We start from the raw sequence: 14,075 nt of genomic DNA on the forward strand, positions 1-14,075 counted from the left end.
TTTTAAGAGCCAAACTCAACCTATCTCTCTGTCTATCTACCTACCTTTCTTATAGTTATTGTCTCTATCTTTTTCTATCTTTCATTATCTATTTCTTCATCTATCCATCTCAATCTTACAATCTGTCTCTCTATCTCTGTTTGTCTCATACAGCAGCTGTTGCATATCTGTTGTGTCTATCTGTCTGTCTGGCTGGCTGTCTGTCTGTCTGGCTGTCTGTCTGGCTGGCTGGCTGTCTGTCTGTCTGTCTGTCTGTCTGTCTGTCTGTCTGGCTGTCTGTCTGTCTGGCTGGCTGGCTGGCTGGCTGGCTGGCTGTCTGTCTGTCTGTCTGTCTGTCTGTCTGTCTGTCTGTCTGTCTGTCTGTCTGTCTGTCTGTCTGTCTGGCTGGCTGGCTGGCTGGCTGGCTGGCTGGCTGGCTGGCTGGCTGGCTGGCTGGCTGGCTGGCTGGCTGGCTGGCTGGCTGGCTGTGTTGCAATGGCAAAAAAACACAACCCAGACCCCAATAATCCCACACCCAAAGAAGGGAAACGCATGGCTCTTGAGCTGAAGCATGAACACATGATAGCTGAAGCTAAGGTTGGTGTTTTAACCCATATGACCTCATTCATTTCCCACTTGAATTTGGCACTATCTGTTATCCAAAAAATGCTGAACAGGCCAAGAGTAACTGGATTTTGGATCAATGTATAGGGCCTTTGCAAAACGGTTCATCATTACAACATGGGGGGCAGAGGCTTACTAAATAAAGCTTGTTCAACTTGTTTTACTTCATTAGTTGTATATGGTAGGAAAAACTTGAAGCAAAAATGTTCTTCAAGTGAAAGAATTTACTTTTATTTGTCCACTGTCATATGGTATCAGTTTATCAGCAACATCAACCTTACATGAGTTGTTACTTGGTCACAGAAAGCAGCTGAGGAGAGGAAACGGGCACGCTCTGAAGGAGACACTTTACAGTCCCCTAAAAGGGCTGTGTAGGGCGTGGCAAGCAGAGAGGGAGGCGTGGAGGGCGACGCCAAGGCTCAGCTACAGGTTGAAATCCCAATTATTTTACATTTTTATGAATTTACTAAGTAAATGGTTGGAAAATCGAATTAAAACACAGTAATTGCTTGTTGAAGGTCTACAATAATTCCAATATATAAACGCATAGTGACACTACAGTCGGAGACATTCCCACCGTGGTGTCATAAGAACTATGCTTTATTTAATTTCACAAGCTTTTAAACAATAGGTAGATAATACAAATCATCAGTTATCTGTTGTTAACCCTCTGTGTGATGTTTTACAGTCACATCCCCCCCGACTGAGGGCTTCCAGTCTTCCAGTGTGGAGGTTCTGCGTACTGAACCTTCAGCACAACACGAATTTGGTAAATCACAAAAATGGCTTTAAGTTTAAAACTAAAATCAATTTTTAAATAAATTGTGTTAGTGAGAGAAAATAACCTTATACACAACTGACAGTTCAGGACTCAAACGAGGAATATAGTTCACTAAAGATATTGGCCAGTTCCATACTGAGCAAAGAAATTATCCTTGATTTTTAGTGTTCATCTTAAATATAGTCATTTACAGTTAAAGTTTCCCATTCTGTTCACAGAAAAGAATATGGAGAGACTCTCTGACATTCTTTCCTCATGTCCTCCTCCTGAGCCTCAAAGAAGCTCTGCCTCATCCTGGTCTTTTCTGCAGCAGAAAGCCTCAGAGCGCTGGAAAGAAGCGAGACCACACCACCTGCAATGCCTTCTAGAAAAAGAGGCTGTTGGTCATCCCCTGTGTGGCCTCTGCCACGAGCCGGCTGTTATTAGGTGAGATAACATTTACCTTTATTTAAATTACTTTACCTAATTGTAATTTTTCAGTATTAATGCTCAGTGCCCTGCTATTTCAGCTAACATGCATGACTTTTGGGATGTTAGAAAACTGGATACCTAGAGAAAACCCACATGAAAATGAAAGTAATTCTAGGATATTAGAATAATTTTGTATTTCCTCCCAAGGTGTAGAGAGTGTCTCCCCGAGGAGTGGTTCTGTGGAGACTGTGATGTACTTCATCACAAGAACCAGCCACTCCACAACAGGGACAGTTTAATGAATGTTTTTTTTAAACCAATTAGTCCAACAACGTGTGTTGTTAGAGTGGAAGGTGGATATGACACCCATGACCAAGGTATGCTCTCTCATACTTGCATTCTGATGTTCACATGTCTCTTCGGCCAGCATATAATGGTAATTAGTGCTTTTCTTCTTTTTTTGACAGCTTGCATATTGCCAACTGTGAAGGCACCCAACTGCTCCTGTAAAGGCACAAACTTCACTGTGGTACCAGGCAAACCAGTGATTTTAATTACCATCAATGGTAAACAAATATATATATATATATATATATATATATATATTTGGATTTCTATTGAATTGTTGTTATATGTTTACTGTTGTGGGCTGAGGCATTGTGCTTCCACTTGGAGTAAAACCTTCATGTAATATCTGTTCATCTTTAACTATTTGTAGATGGAACTGTTGTAAAATGTGTCTTAATTATGTTTATTTACTTGTTCCAAGGGCGTTATGACTTGCATCTGCCACTATATGTCTGTCAAACTTGCCAGCAGCAGTGGACCCACGACTTGAAAGTCCTCCTTAAGAGTGGATACTGGCCAGCTTCGGTCAGTATTTCCACACTTTACACCTTGGACCTCCTGAGCTCCTTTGAAGAGCTAAAGGTCATCTCTCCGGGATTCTCCAGACAGGCCTTTGCAAAGCTGCTGGAGTATCGCACAAAGTGTGGAGGAAGAGTAAGTGTAAATATTCTTTACCATATTATACATTATAACATTTCCGTAAATAGACAAAATCAATATATGTAATTATCTTCCAGTCTGGACCTGTCAACGGACATGCAGCGCAGCTATGCCTCGTATGAGGAAGACCAGCTATGCTGTGGTGCTCCTTTCATCTGCCCTGCCTGCACGCCGGAGATGTTGGCTGTTTCTGCAGATGGAAACAGGAAGCTGTATCGCTTTCGGCGAAGTGGAAGGTGCTATTTTTACAATGTCGTTATTTAACTTTTTTGATTACTGTTTATATTTCATGGATATATTTGCTAATCTTTTTTTCCTCAGTTCTGATGGCAGCAGCTTTTTTAATGGGCTCTTGCTGCATTTGTCGACAAAATACAGAGATCACTGAAAAATGCAAGTTTTTATTCGTCATTTTACCTTATAGGTATATCACAAAAATAGCCATGTATATCCGACCCTGACTTTCTTCAAATTCAGCTACTTCTCCTTACCATCTACTCCAAAATCAGATAATTAGAACAAATGGTGTAGATCGTGATTCCATTGCTTTTAACTTATTTGTCATGATGTAATGTGTGTCTTAGACCCAGGGAAGAGGCACATGTGGGGACTCCCAGTGGACAGCAGCGAGGGAGACGTCAAGGAGGGCTTCGAAGCTGGATGAAGAAGGGATGGAGGTGGCTATATGTCGCCATGGGTTTCTTTTGAAGGCCTTAAATATGTACAGGGGGGAGATATTCGCCTACCCCCTGTATCTTCAAAAGGAACTCATGCCAGCCAAAGCCAAGTTCTTCGCCATGGATGTGGCTTGCAAGTACTGGCCGTACATGGAGAAAGCTGCAAGTGTCCTTCCTGCTCTCCAGGAGCTGACCACCATGAAGCCATTCCTCAGTGTAATGCATGCTCGAGCCCATGCTACCAAATGCGAGGTATGTGAAATATTTTTGTATCACGTACATTTATATTTTTTATATTTATAATACTGAAGTAGTAAATATCTAAGCTATACTGTTTAGAATAGTAGTATGTAGCCTCTTTGCACAACCATTCCAGCAACCTTTTACCATCAGATCATATGGAGTGGGAAGAACCAGGAGGGAGCAGGGATGACCGCTGGGGAAGAGGTGGAGCAGGTCAACAGCTACCTGTCCCGTTGTGCCCTGACAACAAAATACATGTCCAAAGCAGGTGAGTGGAAGGTTTTGCCCTATTATTGCATACTTTTTTAGATGACACATCATAACCTCATTATTGCTTTCAAAAGCACGACTGGACATGCTCACAGTGCATGCAATGGGATGGAACAGGAAAAAAGGTGACTCCCTTCATCAGGCACTTTCCACAAGATATGTGAAGGTGAGCCTCCTATTAAAGGTGTTGTTGTGTCCTTTGTCATTTGCACATGGCTTGTTGTTAATCATAGCAAGTTTTAATCTTGATAAATGTCCATTGTCTACTGTTTATCAGACTAGTAAGAGGCTCCTGGAAGAGACTGCAAGTCTTGAGAAACTCAAGACGGAGCTACATTGTGTCTCAGATGACATGGTGTCGACGTGGATATCCGACGTGAAGGAATGGGCATCTGGTAAGCACGACGAGATAACACCAGCTACATATCATTGTCCATGACTGTTTGAATTTACAGATTTGATCCTAAAGAGCAGCCAATTTTAAGTCAATAAGGCTGATTTTTCATGCCACGTAATGGGACCCTCACTGGATTTCAGTAGACAGGGACATCATCTTCAAGCAATAGCAAGCCAACTATGTGCCCATGTTTATCTCTGATATGTTCCAGTTTCCATAGTTGTACCATCAATTTGTGTTAAAAGGTGTTAAATATGTTACACAACTTTGTTTCTCAAAACCGTTACGTGTTGTGTAACAGTACATTTTACTGCCAATATTATTTCGACAGGAACATCAGAAACATTGGGTACTTCTGAAGACATCCTTCAAACAGCACTGCAGCAAAGCATTGAGGGGCTTTACATAAGTGTGAGGCAGCGGAAGCAATCCCTTTACCAACAGAATGGTATAACAATATAATGTTTTAGGTTGCAGATTCAACCTCCTGAATTATATATATGTTTTGCACTTGCAAATATAGTTTGTCACATATCCCTATCCCACTACTTCATGTCTTTTTCAGACAGCAGCAAGCTCCACCATCGACTTCGAAGGAAGCTTGCAGACGACAAAAAGCGCCTTAACCAGGAGGTACTGAAGTACAACCAGCTGGTACACGACTCTGCCAGAGGCATAGATGTTGCTGCGGTGGAGCATTCCCTCTCTGGAGGGAGCATCATGTCCGCGCTGTGGCCGTGGGAAGTTCATGGCATGGGTCAGTTTTCAGATATTTCATAATAATTAATTTGAAGTTCTGTTATATGAAGGTATACCTTGCTGAGTTATGCACATATCATGTAGAGTGTTAGAACGTTCATTTAGTTTAAAGTCCATGTAATGTCCAAAATAAATGTTATTCTGTGTTAATAAATCGCTTCATCACTTTCCACTGTTTCATTTGACATATCAACATCAATGATTCTTTCCATAAACACCCCCCAAATAACATGAAATGTGTGCCACTTTCCCGTGTTATTCCGCTCCGGTAGCGAAAAGCTTGCCAGCCATTAACCCAGCTGTGTGACGTCACACGTGGCAAACACCAGCCTCGTCTAGATTGTTTGTTTTGTATCCTTCCGCTATTTTCGCTCAACATATGTGTAACCGGACCTCACTAAACTTTTTTTATCTAACAATTCATGATGGGGAAGCGATGTGTAGTTGTGAGCTGTGAATGTTTCCTGATTGCTATAAACATTGATCATGGGTGCTGGAAGATTGTGAACAAAACTCGGGTAAGAATTAAGTTACTACAGGTGTTATGCCAGCTTGAGCTAAATGTCACCAAAGTACAGTGAACTTGCCTAGTGACTGAAATATATAAAAGTTGAAGTGAAATAAGTAAGGCCAAAAATGAATTACGTCTGAATATCTTTATTATTTTTACCACTTTTAATTATTTGTGGGCTCGCACATATCAAAATAGACTAATGTACACTGCAATAAAGATCAAATGATACAAGTGAAAAATTAACAAAAGAACCCTTTTTTATTTATCAAACAGTAAATTAATACAATCTTACAAACTTGTGATTTGGAAAATGTTGTTATATTTACATGTTTCTTTGGAAAAATAATATTGTAAATGATGTACTTTGTAAATTATTTACATCATGCGAAACCATTTTAACCAGTTCAGCTGCATGACTTATGTCAAATTACAGATTTGGCCATTGAAATCCCTGATAGCGGCCTCCCGGCTCAGGGTAAGTCTTCCGTATCTCGGTTACAGCACATGCAGGCAGCGGGACTCTGATTTTTGGGCCGAGTACACCCCAGCACCAACGTACAAACTGTCGATAAGCTGTATATCGATACTTCCTAATGAAAAAAATGTATACAGATTATAAATATATTTGGAAAAAATAAAATGTTATGTAGTACTATTATGTAGCAATTGTTACAAATTGGCTTATAACATGATATTTGTATTTTACTTGTACAAAATAAATATGAGGTTATACATGACTGCTTGACAGAATCATAGACCTCTTATATATTTCCTCACATGTGTAGTTGTTTCTTTTCCCAAGCATACATTGAAAAAATAAAAGCCAAGCTGTTTTTGACTGCTTGAAAGAGTTTAATGGTATCTTTAAAAGTGTACCATATCTGTAGCGACTAAAAGTATTATATAAAAGCAAAGCTGCAATAGGCAGTTGGGTCAATCAATATTTACTTACTGGTGTAGTGGGCCATCAACTGCTCTGTGTTGTTGTTTGTATTGAAGATACGCTATTTTCAGTGTCCAAACACTGAGACAGCCTTCTCTAAAGCCTGGGTGGCTAATAATGCACCTTGGTTTCTCGTCGGTGTCTTCTATCTGGCAGAGTCCTGCACGGGTCTGATTTTCAAGACCCGCTCCCGCCCCGCACCCGTGACGTGCAGTACCGAACCCGCCCCGCTACCCACACATATTGCCAATTAGTTCCGCAACCCGACCCGACCCGCCGGCACAAGATCCGCAACCCGACCCGAACCCGCATATAAGCAGTGACAACGTGCAATTATTAACACACGCAGTTGCATATTTGGCTCAAAAAGCCTGGGATGTTGTTTATTTTTTCCATCTAGGTTGACACCAAAAGCCTCCCAGACGTTGGATTTCGCTCTTGAAGAAGAGTTATTGAAAATGGTGTATTCTCCGCTAGAGAGCTTCACCTCAGCCATTCAGAATGTGGTGCGCTCAGCAGCAGATAGATGCGCTGCAGAGGTTATGATTATGCTCGGTACCGCGGAGGAGAGGTCTGAGGATTTAAACATTAAACTAAAATATTATTGTTTAAATATATTTATTATGCAACACCCGCAACCGGACCCGCATCATCTTTGTTTTACCCAGAAGCGAACCTGGAAAAAAGCGTTTGAAAAAATACCACCCGCAAATCACCTTTTTTGCGGGTTACCCGCGGATACCCGACCCGATGCAGGACTCTGCTATCTGGTCAGTAGGTTGCAAACTGTCTATTTGTTCCATCACCTGCCAGATCTCTCTGCAGCATACACATTCATCTGCAGTGGGCATGCTTTCACAGCATTGACATGTACACCTGAATATTGTACATAACATTAAAAAAAAAAACAATATCTGCCGGACGTGTGAGGAACAGATGACAAATTAAGATCGACATTTAGTGCAGGTCAAATTAAATAAAACAGAATTTATCATTCAGTATTGCCGACTCGAGTCTCGCCGGCTGCGGAATCCGCTTCTCTTTCACAAGTTTCTGCCTCGTTGTTCGATTGCCGGGCAGGAGGCTCGTACTGATAAGGCAAGATGCCTTGAAGTGAAAGGCTAGCTGGTTCACTCTCTACTTCTGTAACTGAATCCAGATAACCCACCGAATCTGAGCTTGAATGATCGCTCTCGCTGTCGCTGTCTGAAGTTGTCGCGTTGCTTGCCATTTGGACTGATTTGATCAAATGGCAATGTTTGCCACGTGTGACGTCACCGCTCGTTCGGGAGTGATCGGGGGCGTACTCGGCAAACTTCGGAACCAACATCGGTTTTTAACGTATATGTCATTTAATTATGACCAAACTTTAAACATTTTTATTTATTTTTATTCTGGTGATATCTAAACTACATGTTAAAAAACACCTGTGTTAGATGCATTACATGGCCTTTAAGGGTATATCTTAAGTTTTCTTATTGTGTATACATTTGATTATTTTGAAAGTACATGTTTGGAGTTTTAAACATATTGTTATGCTATAATGAAAATGTGATTCATGTATATACATAACTGATTGGATTTTAGCTAACTTTACAGCCAAGAAAAATGTACTTGATCAAGTCATGCTTACACGGAGACTGCAAGAGGAGAAAGGCATCCTATTGTGGGAGATGGCACAGCATTGCACATGGTTGCAGAACATGGTAGTTGCTCCAAAAAATAAGGTGGCTGAGGAAGGTAAGTTGAAAGCAAAACTTAACCTACCTTGTAAAGTATGAGTTTTAAAGGAAATAAAAGTCAGCCCAAATCATTCTTGGTCACAGAAATTGGATGGAGTATAATGGCCTTTGCCCATTCGACCCGGCCATTTCACATAATGAAGTCCCTTGACAGTGACAATCATCTTTATATGTACATGGGAGAGAATATACTCCATTGAAGTGCTCTGGCCTCGTGAAGCAATCTTACTTTATAGTATGTCCATATAACAATATTTTGTGTATTTTCAGATGTAGACAAGGGGAATGGAGGACTTGGGTGCACCCTAAGAAGGAAGCATGCTGAGGCGTTGGAGAGGTTGCAGGTGGTACTGCAGCAGTACAAGACTGCTTTAGGTCCTGATGCTTGTTTCCTTCAACATGAAGAGGAAAGTCAAAGTGGCCTAAGCAGTCCAGACACCAGTGAAGATGAAGAAGGAAACATAATTTAGGTAATTTACTTATGAATTAATGTACAGTATCTTTGTTGATTTAGCCTCAACCTAGACATGTTGCTGTTACTTTTGTATTCATTAATGCTAAACATACATTGTGTATTCAAAAACCTCAAATTTGGTTTCTGATCTGCCCCTCTTTTTTGTTTCTCTGTATTTCCCCAGATTGCTGCTGCTCTCAAGCACGAATATCCGCCAAGACTTGATGTGCTATCAGAAATGTAAATACTTTACTGACTCTATATTTAGAGATTGTATTCATACTCCTCAATGGAAGATCACCCTTGAATATGTTGACCATATGACTTTTCCCTATGCCGCAGCATCAGGCCAAACATTTCACTTGTACACAACTTAAATTGTATTGAAGAAAATGCTCAGCGTCCCTGGAATGCATCCTGAGCAATGAACCATTCACTTTTGATCCTTTTTGAAACACTAGAATGTAAATTCCTAAATCTCCAAGTATATCTTGCTGGTTACCATACAACTTGGTGAGCACATCATTGTCCAAGAGCAGGAGGTCTTTCCCTTTTTTCCCAGAACGGGATGCCTATGCATTATTATTTTCGATCTCTTATAGGATTTACCTGTCATTAACTTTATATGACTGCACCTGTTACACCGCAGGCCAATAACAGCTTTCCTCTAATTGTTCATTTTTGTTTCTTTTGCATTACTTGCTTTAATTGCTTTGTCAGTTATATTTCCTTTTTGGTCTCCTTCTATTAACCTGATTGTTTGAAATACTTCAACATGTACAATGCACAGTCTTTTAGGATGTATAATTAGGGACATTGAGATAAACAACAAATAGTTTATTTGGTGAATCACCTCATTGTTGTTCTCAAAACCAAATAATACATTGTTATAAATTGTTATATTTGATTTACACATAGAATATACATGTTTAATATACATAGTTAAATCATAAAAAAAATGGTTGTGTTGTATGATTTCTTAATACTGTATGTTATAACCGTTTGCATAACTTGATTTTATGTTCTGTTGTCCATGCTTTTCATGTTAGACTAACCCCAACGCTCTAGAGCAGTGGTCGCCAACCAGTCACCACAGAGTGTGGTGCGGGTAGATCGCGGACCTTAAAAAAAAAAGTAACAAAAGAAAGAAAAATTAAATTAAAATAATAATGTTCGAAAAATAAGTTTTTAGATGTAAACCTATCATCCACCACCCCGTTAGCAGGTGCCACTTGATTGACGTATATTCGAGACACCTCAATAATATAATACATTAACCGTGCTTTATGTGAACCTCATCATGACACAAGAGACGACGGCAGGAGTGTAATTTCCCGTGTTCAGTGAACGCAACAGAGGCAACACACCAGACCAATCAGAGAGTTGCATGGAAATACATGTGTGCTTGTGTCATTCAAGCTCGGCTCTGTGTGTTTGTGGCGATAGCGCATTTAGTGTGAAAGAGAGGGAGTGAGGGAGAGAGAGGGACCGGTGCTAGCGGGGACCGTGATGTTAGCATCTGGTTAGCTAGCTGCACTAACGGACATAAGGAGCTGTTTCCACAACAAGCTGGAGGAGAGTCCTCTCCTGTCAGACTGAGGAGCTCAGGTGAGCTAAAGGACTCTTGAGTGTTTTGAACAGTTTTGTCACAAATTATTCAAAAGATTATTTCCGCGGCACACCTTCATATGATCATTATAGTTATACAAACAATAAGAGAATAAACGAAAAACAGGTATGAAATAACCTACTATATGGCAGTAAAACAAGAATACAGTTTAATGTGATTTGTAAAATATCCATAAAGAAAAAGAAAATCTGTTTACAGTTCTGTTTCATATGGGTGCTGAGAGATGTATCCATAGATCTCTTCATGTTGCTCTCAAAGTGCACCAGATTGATGCTTTCAACTTCAATATTTAAAAAAAAATCTTCCCGGGGGAGCATCGCCCCGGACCCCCCTTGAGGAGGTGAGGTCCGCCCCCCAATAGCACTTTACCCCTTCCTATATGCCGTGAGCGATTATGGAGCCTTCATTGTAAGAGTAATTCAGATGCAATTAGCCTATATAAAAGGCCTCAAATTGGAAGCATTGTCTTGGCTGTCTTTTCCACTCAATTCTGCAATAGGTAGATCTCGCCTTTCACCTAGGCCGAGGTCGGTGATCTTGGGCTTAAAAAGGTTAGTGACCACTGCTCTAGAGTCAAGACATACATCCTTATGGTGGCCTTTTACTTGTATTGTGGTGAAAGTAAACCATTGCCAGAGAGCACCATTTTATTGTTTTAAAAACAATGTTATTGATGTGGTTGGTTGATGAATAAATATAAATTAAGCATACGTCTGTGGTACTTTTTGTTGTTTACATCACATCATGACCGAAAGAACGAGATCGCGGGTACAAGCGGCCGAGACGGGTTTTCTCCGCAGGGTGGCTGGTGTCTCCCTTAGGGATAAGGTGAGAAGTTCGGTCATCCGGGAGGGACTCCTTCGCGTAGAAAGGAGCCAGTTGAGGTGGTTCGGGCACCTAGTTAGGATGCCACCTGGGCGCCTCCCTAGGGAGGTGTTCCAGACACGTCCAGCTGGGAAGAGACCAAGGGGTAGACCTAGAACCAGATGGAGGGATTATATATCTTCGCTGGCCTGGGAGCGCCTTGGGATCCCCCAGTCAGAGCTGGTTGATGTGGCCAGGGAAAAGAACGTTTGGGGCTCTCTGCTGGAACTGCTACCTCCGCGACCCGACCACGGATAAGCGGGAGAAGATGGATGGATGGACATCACACTGCATTATAATGCGTTTGGAAATAAATTCATTTCGAAGTAACAATATGGGTTAGCACTTGAATATTTTTGTAAAGAGATGATCCTCATCCGGAACACTGGTTGTTGGTTTAAGATAAGATAGAACTTTATTGATCCCAATTTGGGAAATCTTTGCGTTGCAGCAGCATTAAAACACATGGCATTATACAATACAAATAAAAAGACAAGAAATAAAGAAGAAAATAGACATACAAATGAGCAATAATAAGATATGCAAGGTATTATATTTACATAACTATGTGACAGATGGAATATTAAATATTACACTGAATATGTCAAATGTACAGTGAAGAGAGAAACTATAGAGCAGAGAGTTCTCTTCCAGCCAGAGGTGATTTGTTGTACAGCAACACGTTCTCACTCCCAACCCGTCACATGTTGACGGATGGTCAGGGCCCCTCCCCGTCACCGACTTGCATAGAGCTCCCTGAACGTTGGTAATAGACACGTTGGGATCGCGGCGAAATGCTCTCCGCAGATCCATTCTCACGGCGTTTATCAACCTTTTTCTTACTCAATATCAAGCCACACTTATTGTTTTTACTTCTTTATTTTAATTGAATAATGTAGGACTTTTGTTGCCGTCAGTTATGGGGAGAGTAGGGGCTCAGAATACAGAAATCTGTATTGTTTCATAGTTTTTTCCATCTAATTTTCTATTCTTTTCTAAACCACACACTGTTATTTACTCAACAACACATAAGTATCCTTGTGTGTATGTATTTGTTTGATTAATAAACACAAGTTGGAGTCTGTCAGGACCGAGGGTCGGAGCAGGTCATTTACTTTAGAGAATTTTACACCCGGAAGTAAGTATTCTCTCCGCTTCGCTTGACAAACCTATCCATGGAGAAACCCTGTGATAGTCCTCAAGCTTTGATTGGATGTTTGAGTGTGCGCCGAGCGTCGAACAGAACTTTGAAATGGGATGGAACCACGGCAGACTGTCCAAAACTTGATTTGAACGGGTCCGCCCCCTCCCCCACCCCGTCCCCAGAACTACAAATGTAGTAACTTTGTAGTAACTACACACTATTGTGTGTTTCGCAACATGTTCTATGGCACGTCTCTGCTGGGAATTGTAGTTTTAAAAGACGTTTTCATATTTCCCATAATAAGAAGTTGCCAGTATTAAACTGTGTACATCCCTGGAGGTTTAGGGGATAGGAAAGACTCACATTTAAAACATATAATTAATAAATGGGGGAAAATTGCTTGTGCCCATTATGGGCAGCATTAATAAAAAATAAAATAATATATATAAATATAATATATATAATATAATATAAATAATATATATATATATATATATATATATATATAATATAATATAAATAATAAAGCTCTTCTGACCTTAGAGTCAGAAGAGCTTTATTTAACAGCTCGTCTTATGTCTGTGACCCCTCCTGTTGTAAATTGATAAGCCTGAAACATGCACTTGTCAAGGTTCAGAGGCAAATTTTGCAAATATGGCAGTAGCCATCGATCATCTTAAGATAAGATATACTTTATTGATCCCAAGTTGGAAACATTTGTGTTACATCAGCATGTGTAACAGGTGTTTATTTGTAAATCATTTAGTATAATCACACAAATTCTGTGTTTTATATTTAATAATTCTGTGTTCTTTATTTATTGAATGTTCAATACCTGACAAGGTCGGAGATGAACAACTTGGGTCGCAGGTTCCTCAACAGTGCATTACAAGACATCTATCAATATGTGTGTATACCTCCACCATTAAACTGTCACATTCTGCACATGTCTTATACTATCTACATACATCTTATAAGAGTATAATACATATGTATAATATCAGTTAAAATAAGTGCTTAAACATACAGTAGTTAACATTGCAGGAAAGCAATATATTAGTACTTTGTCAGGCTTAATATTTATACCCCCAAAGCTTCTTTCTTATTCAAAATAAGACCTTAAATTAAAGTATTCTTTAATGTTTAAATAAAGCCTTATTAGTTTGTCTGTCTGTGTCTCCTATTAATATCTAATAATAAAAATAATAAATGTCAATAACGTGCTTTAACCACTAGGTGTCCCTTTCTATCAGCTGTGCACCGTTATGGTGTAAATATACCAATATACCGATTGGATCAAATATAAAAGTCAGCTGAATTAGTATTGATACTGCAAGGAGTTGACCGTCCGTCAACATGTGACCGGTTGGGAGTGAGAACGTGTTGTGTACAGAGTTATTGCAGTGGGCAGGAATGTTTTCCTGTATCGGTTTCTGTGACAGCGGAGCTGCAGCAATCTGTTGGAGAAGGAGCTCCTGTCTGTCCGGGTGTGTGTGTGGGGGGGGGTGTTATCTGTCTGTCCAGCTGCAGGTGGAGAGGACGGGTGGGGTTACCCATGATGGAACCAGAATACGTTTTTTTTGGCTTACACGCCTTTCATCATAGTGGAAAATGTTGTCATATGCAATATGTTTG

The 14,075-nt window shown here is 40.3% G+C and overlaps 2 protein-coding genes across 2 annotated transcripts; both read left to right on the forward strand.

Moving 5' to 3' along the window:
- Positions 1-986: 986 nt before the first annotated feature.
- LOC307032472 (uncharacterized protein) lies at positions 987-3,039 on the forward strand. The gene is made up of 7 exons (XM_079670455.1): positions 987-1,032; positions 1,292-1,372; positions 1,603-1,810; positions 2,003-2,172; positions 2,263-2,361; positions 2,565-2,797; positions 2,881-3,039. The coding sequence occupies exons 3-7, from the start codon at positions 1,611-1,613 to the stop codon at positions 2,923-2,925; spliced, it is 747 nt and encodes a 248-aa protein (XP_079526581.1). The 5' UTR covers positions 987-1,032; positions 1,292-1,372; positions 1,603-1,610; the 3' UTR covers positions 2,926-3,039.
- A 354-nt stretch (positions 3,040-3,393) lies between these two features.
- Positions 3,394-11,023, forward strand: LOC307032471 (uncharacterized protein). The gene is made up of 8 exons (XM_079670454.1): positions 3,394-3,732; positions 3,874-3,991; positions 4,068-4,159; positions 4,271-4,388; positions 4,722-4,838; positions 4,956-8,346; positions 8,619-8,818; positions 8,987-11,023. The coding sequence occupies exons 1-6, from the start codon at positions 3,475-3,477 to the stop codon at positions 5,168-5,170; spliced, it is 918 nt and encodes a 305-aa protein (XP_079526580.1). The 5' UTR covers positions 3,394-3,474; the 3' UTR covers positions 5,171-8,346; positions 8,619-8,818; positions 8,987-11,023.
- The last annotated feature ends 3,052 nt before the right edge of the window (positions 11,024-14,075 follow it).

This window comes from Notothenia rossii (genome assembly GCF_949606895.1).
Source record: "Notothenia rossii genome assembly, chromosome: 3".
NCBI classification, from domain to species: Eukaryota; Metazoa; Chordata; class Actinopteri; order Perciformes; family Nototheniidae; genus Notothenia; species Notothenia rossii.

Coding starts and splice junctions, on each gene's coding strand:
- LOC307032472 (XM_079670455.1), top strand. CDS start 1,611: ATGGAGAGACTCTCTGACATTCTTTCCTCATGTCCTCCTCCTGAGCCT. Junction 2,362..2,564: donor GATTTTAATTACCATCAATG/GTAAACAAATAT, acceptor ACTTGTTCCAAG/GGCGTTATGACTTGCATCTG. Junction 2,798..2,880: donor GCACAAAGTGTGGAGGAAGA/GTAAGTGTAAAT, acceptor ATTATCTTCCAG/TCTGGACCTGTCAACGGACA.
- LOC307032471 (XM_079670454.1), top strand. CDS start 3,475: ATGGAGGTGGCTATATGTCGCCATGGGTTTCTTTTGAAGGCCTTAAAT. Junction 3,733..3,873: donor CCCATGCTACCAAATGCGAG/GTATGTGAAATA, acceptor TTTTACCATCAG/ATCATATGGAGTGGGAAGAA. Junction 4,389..4,721: donor CGTGAAGGAATGGGCATCTG/GTAAGCACGACG, acceptor TTATTTCGACAG/GAACATCAGAAACATTGGGT.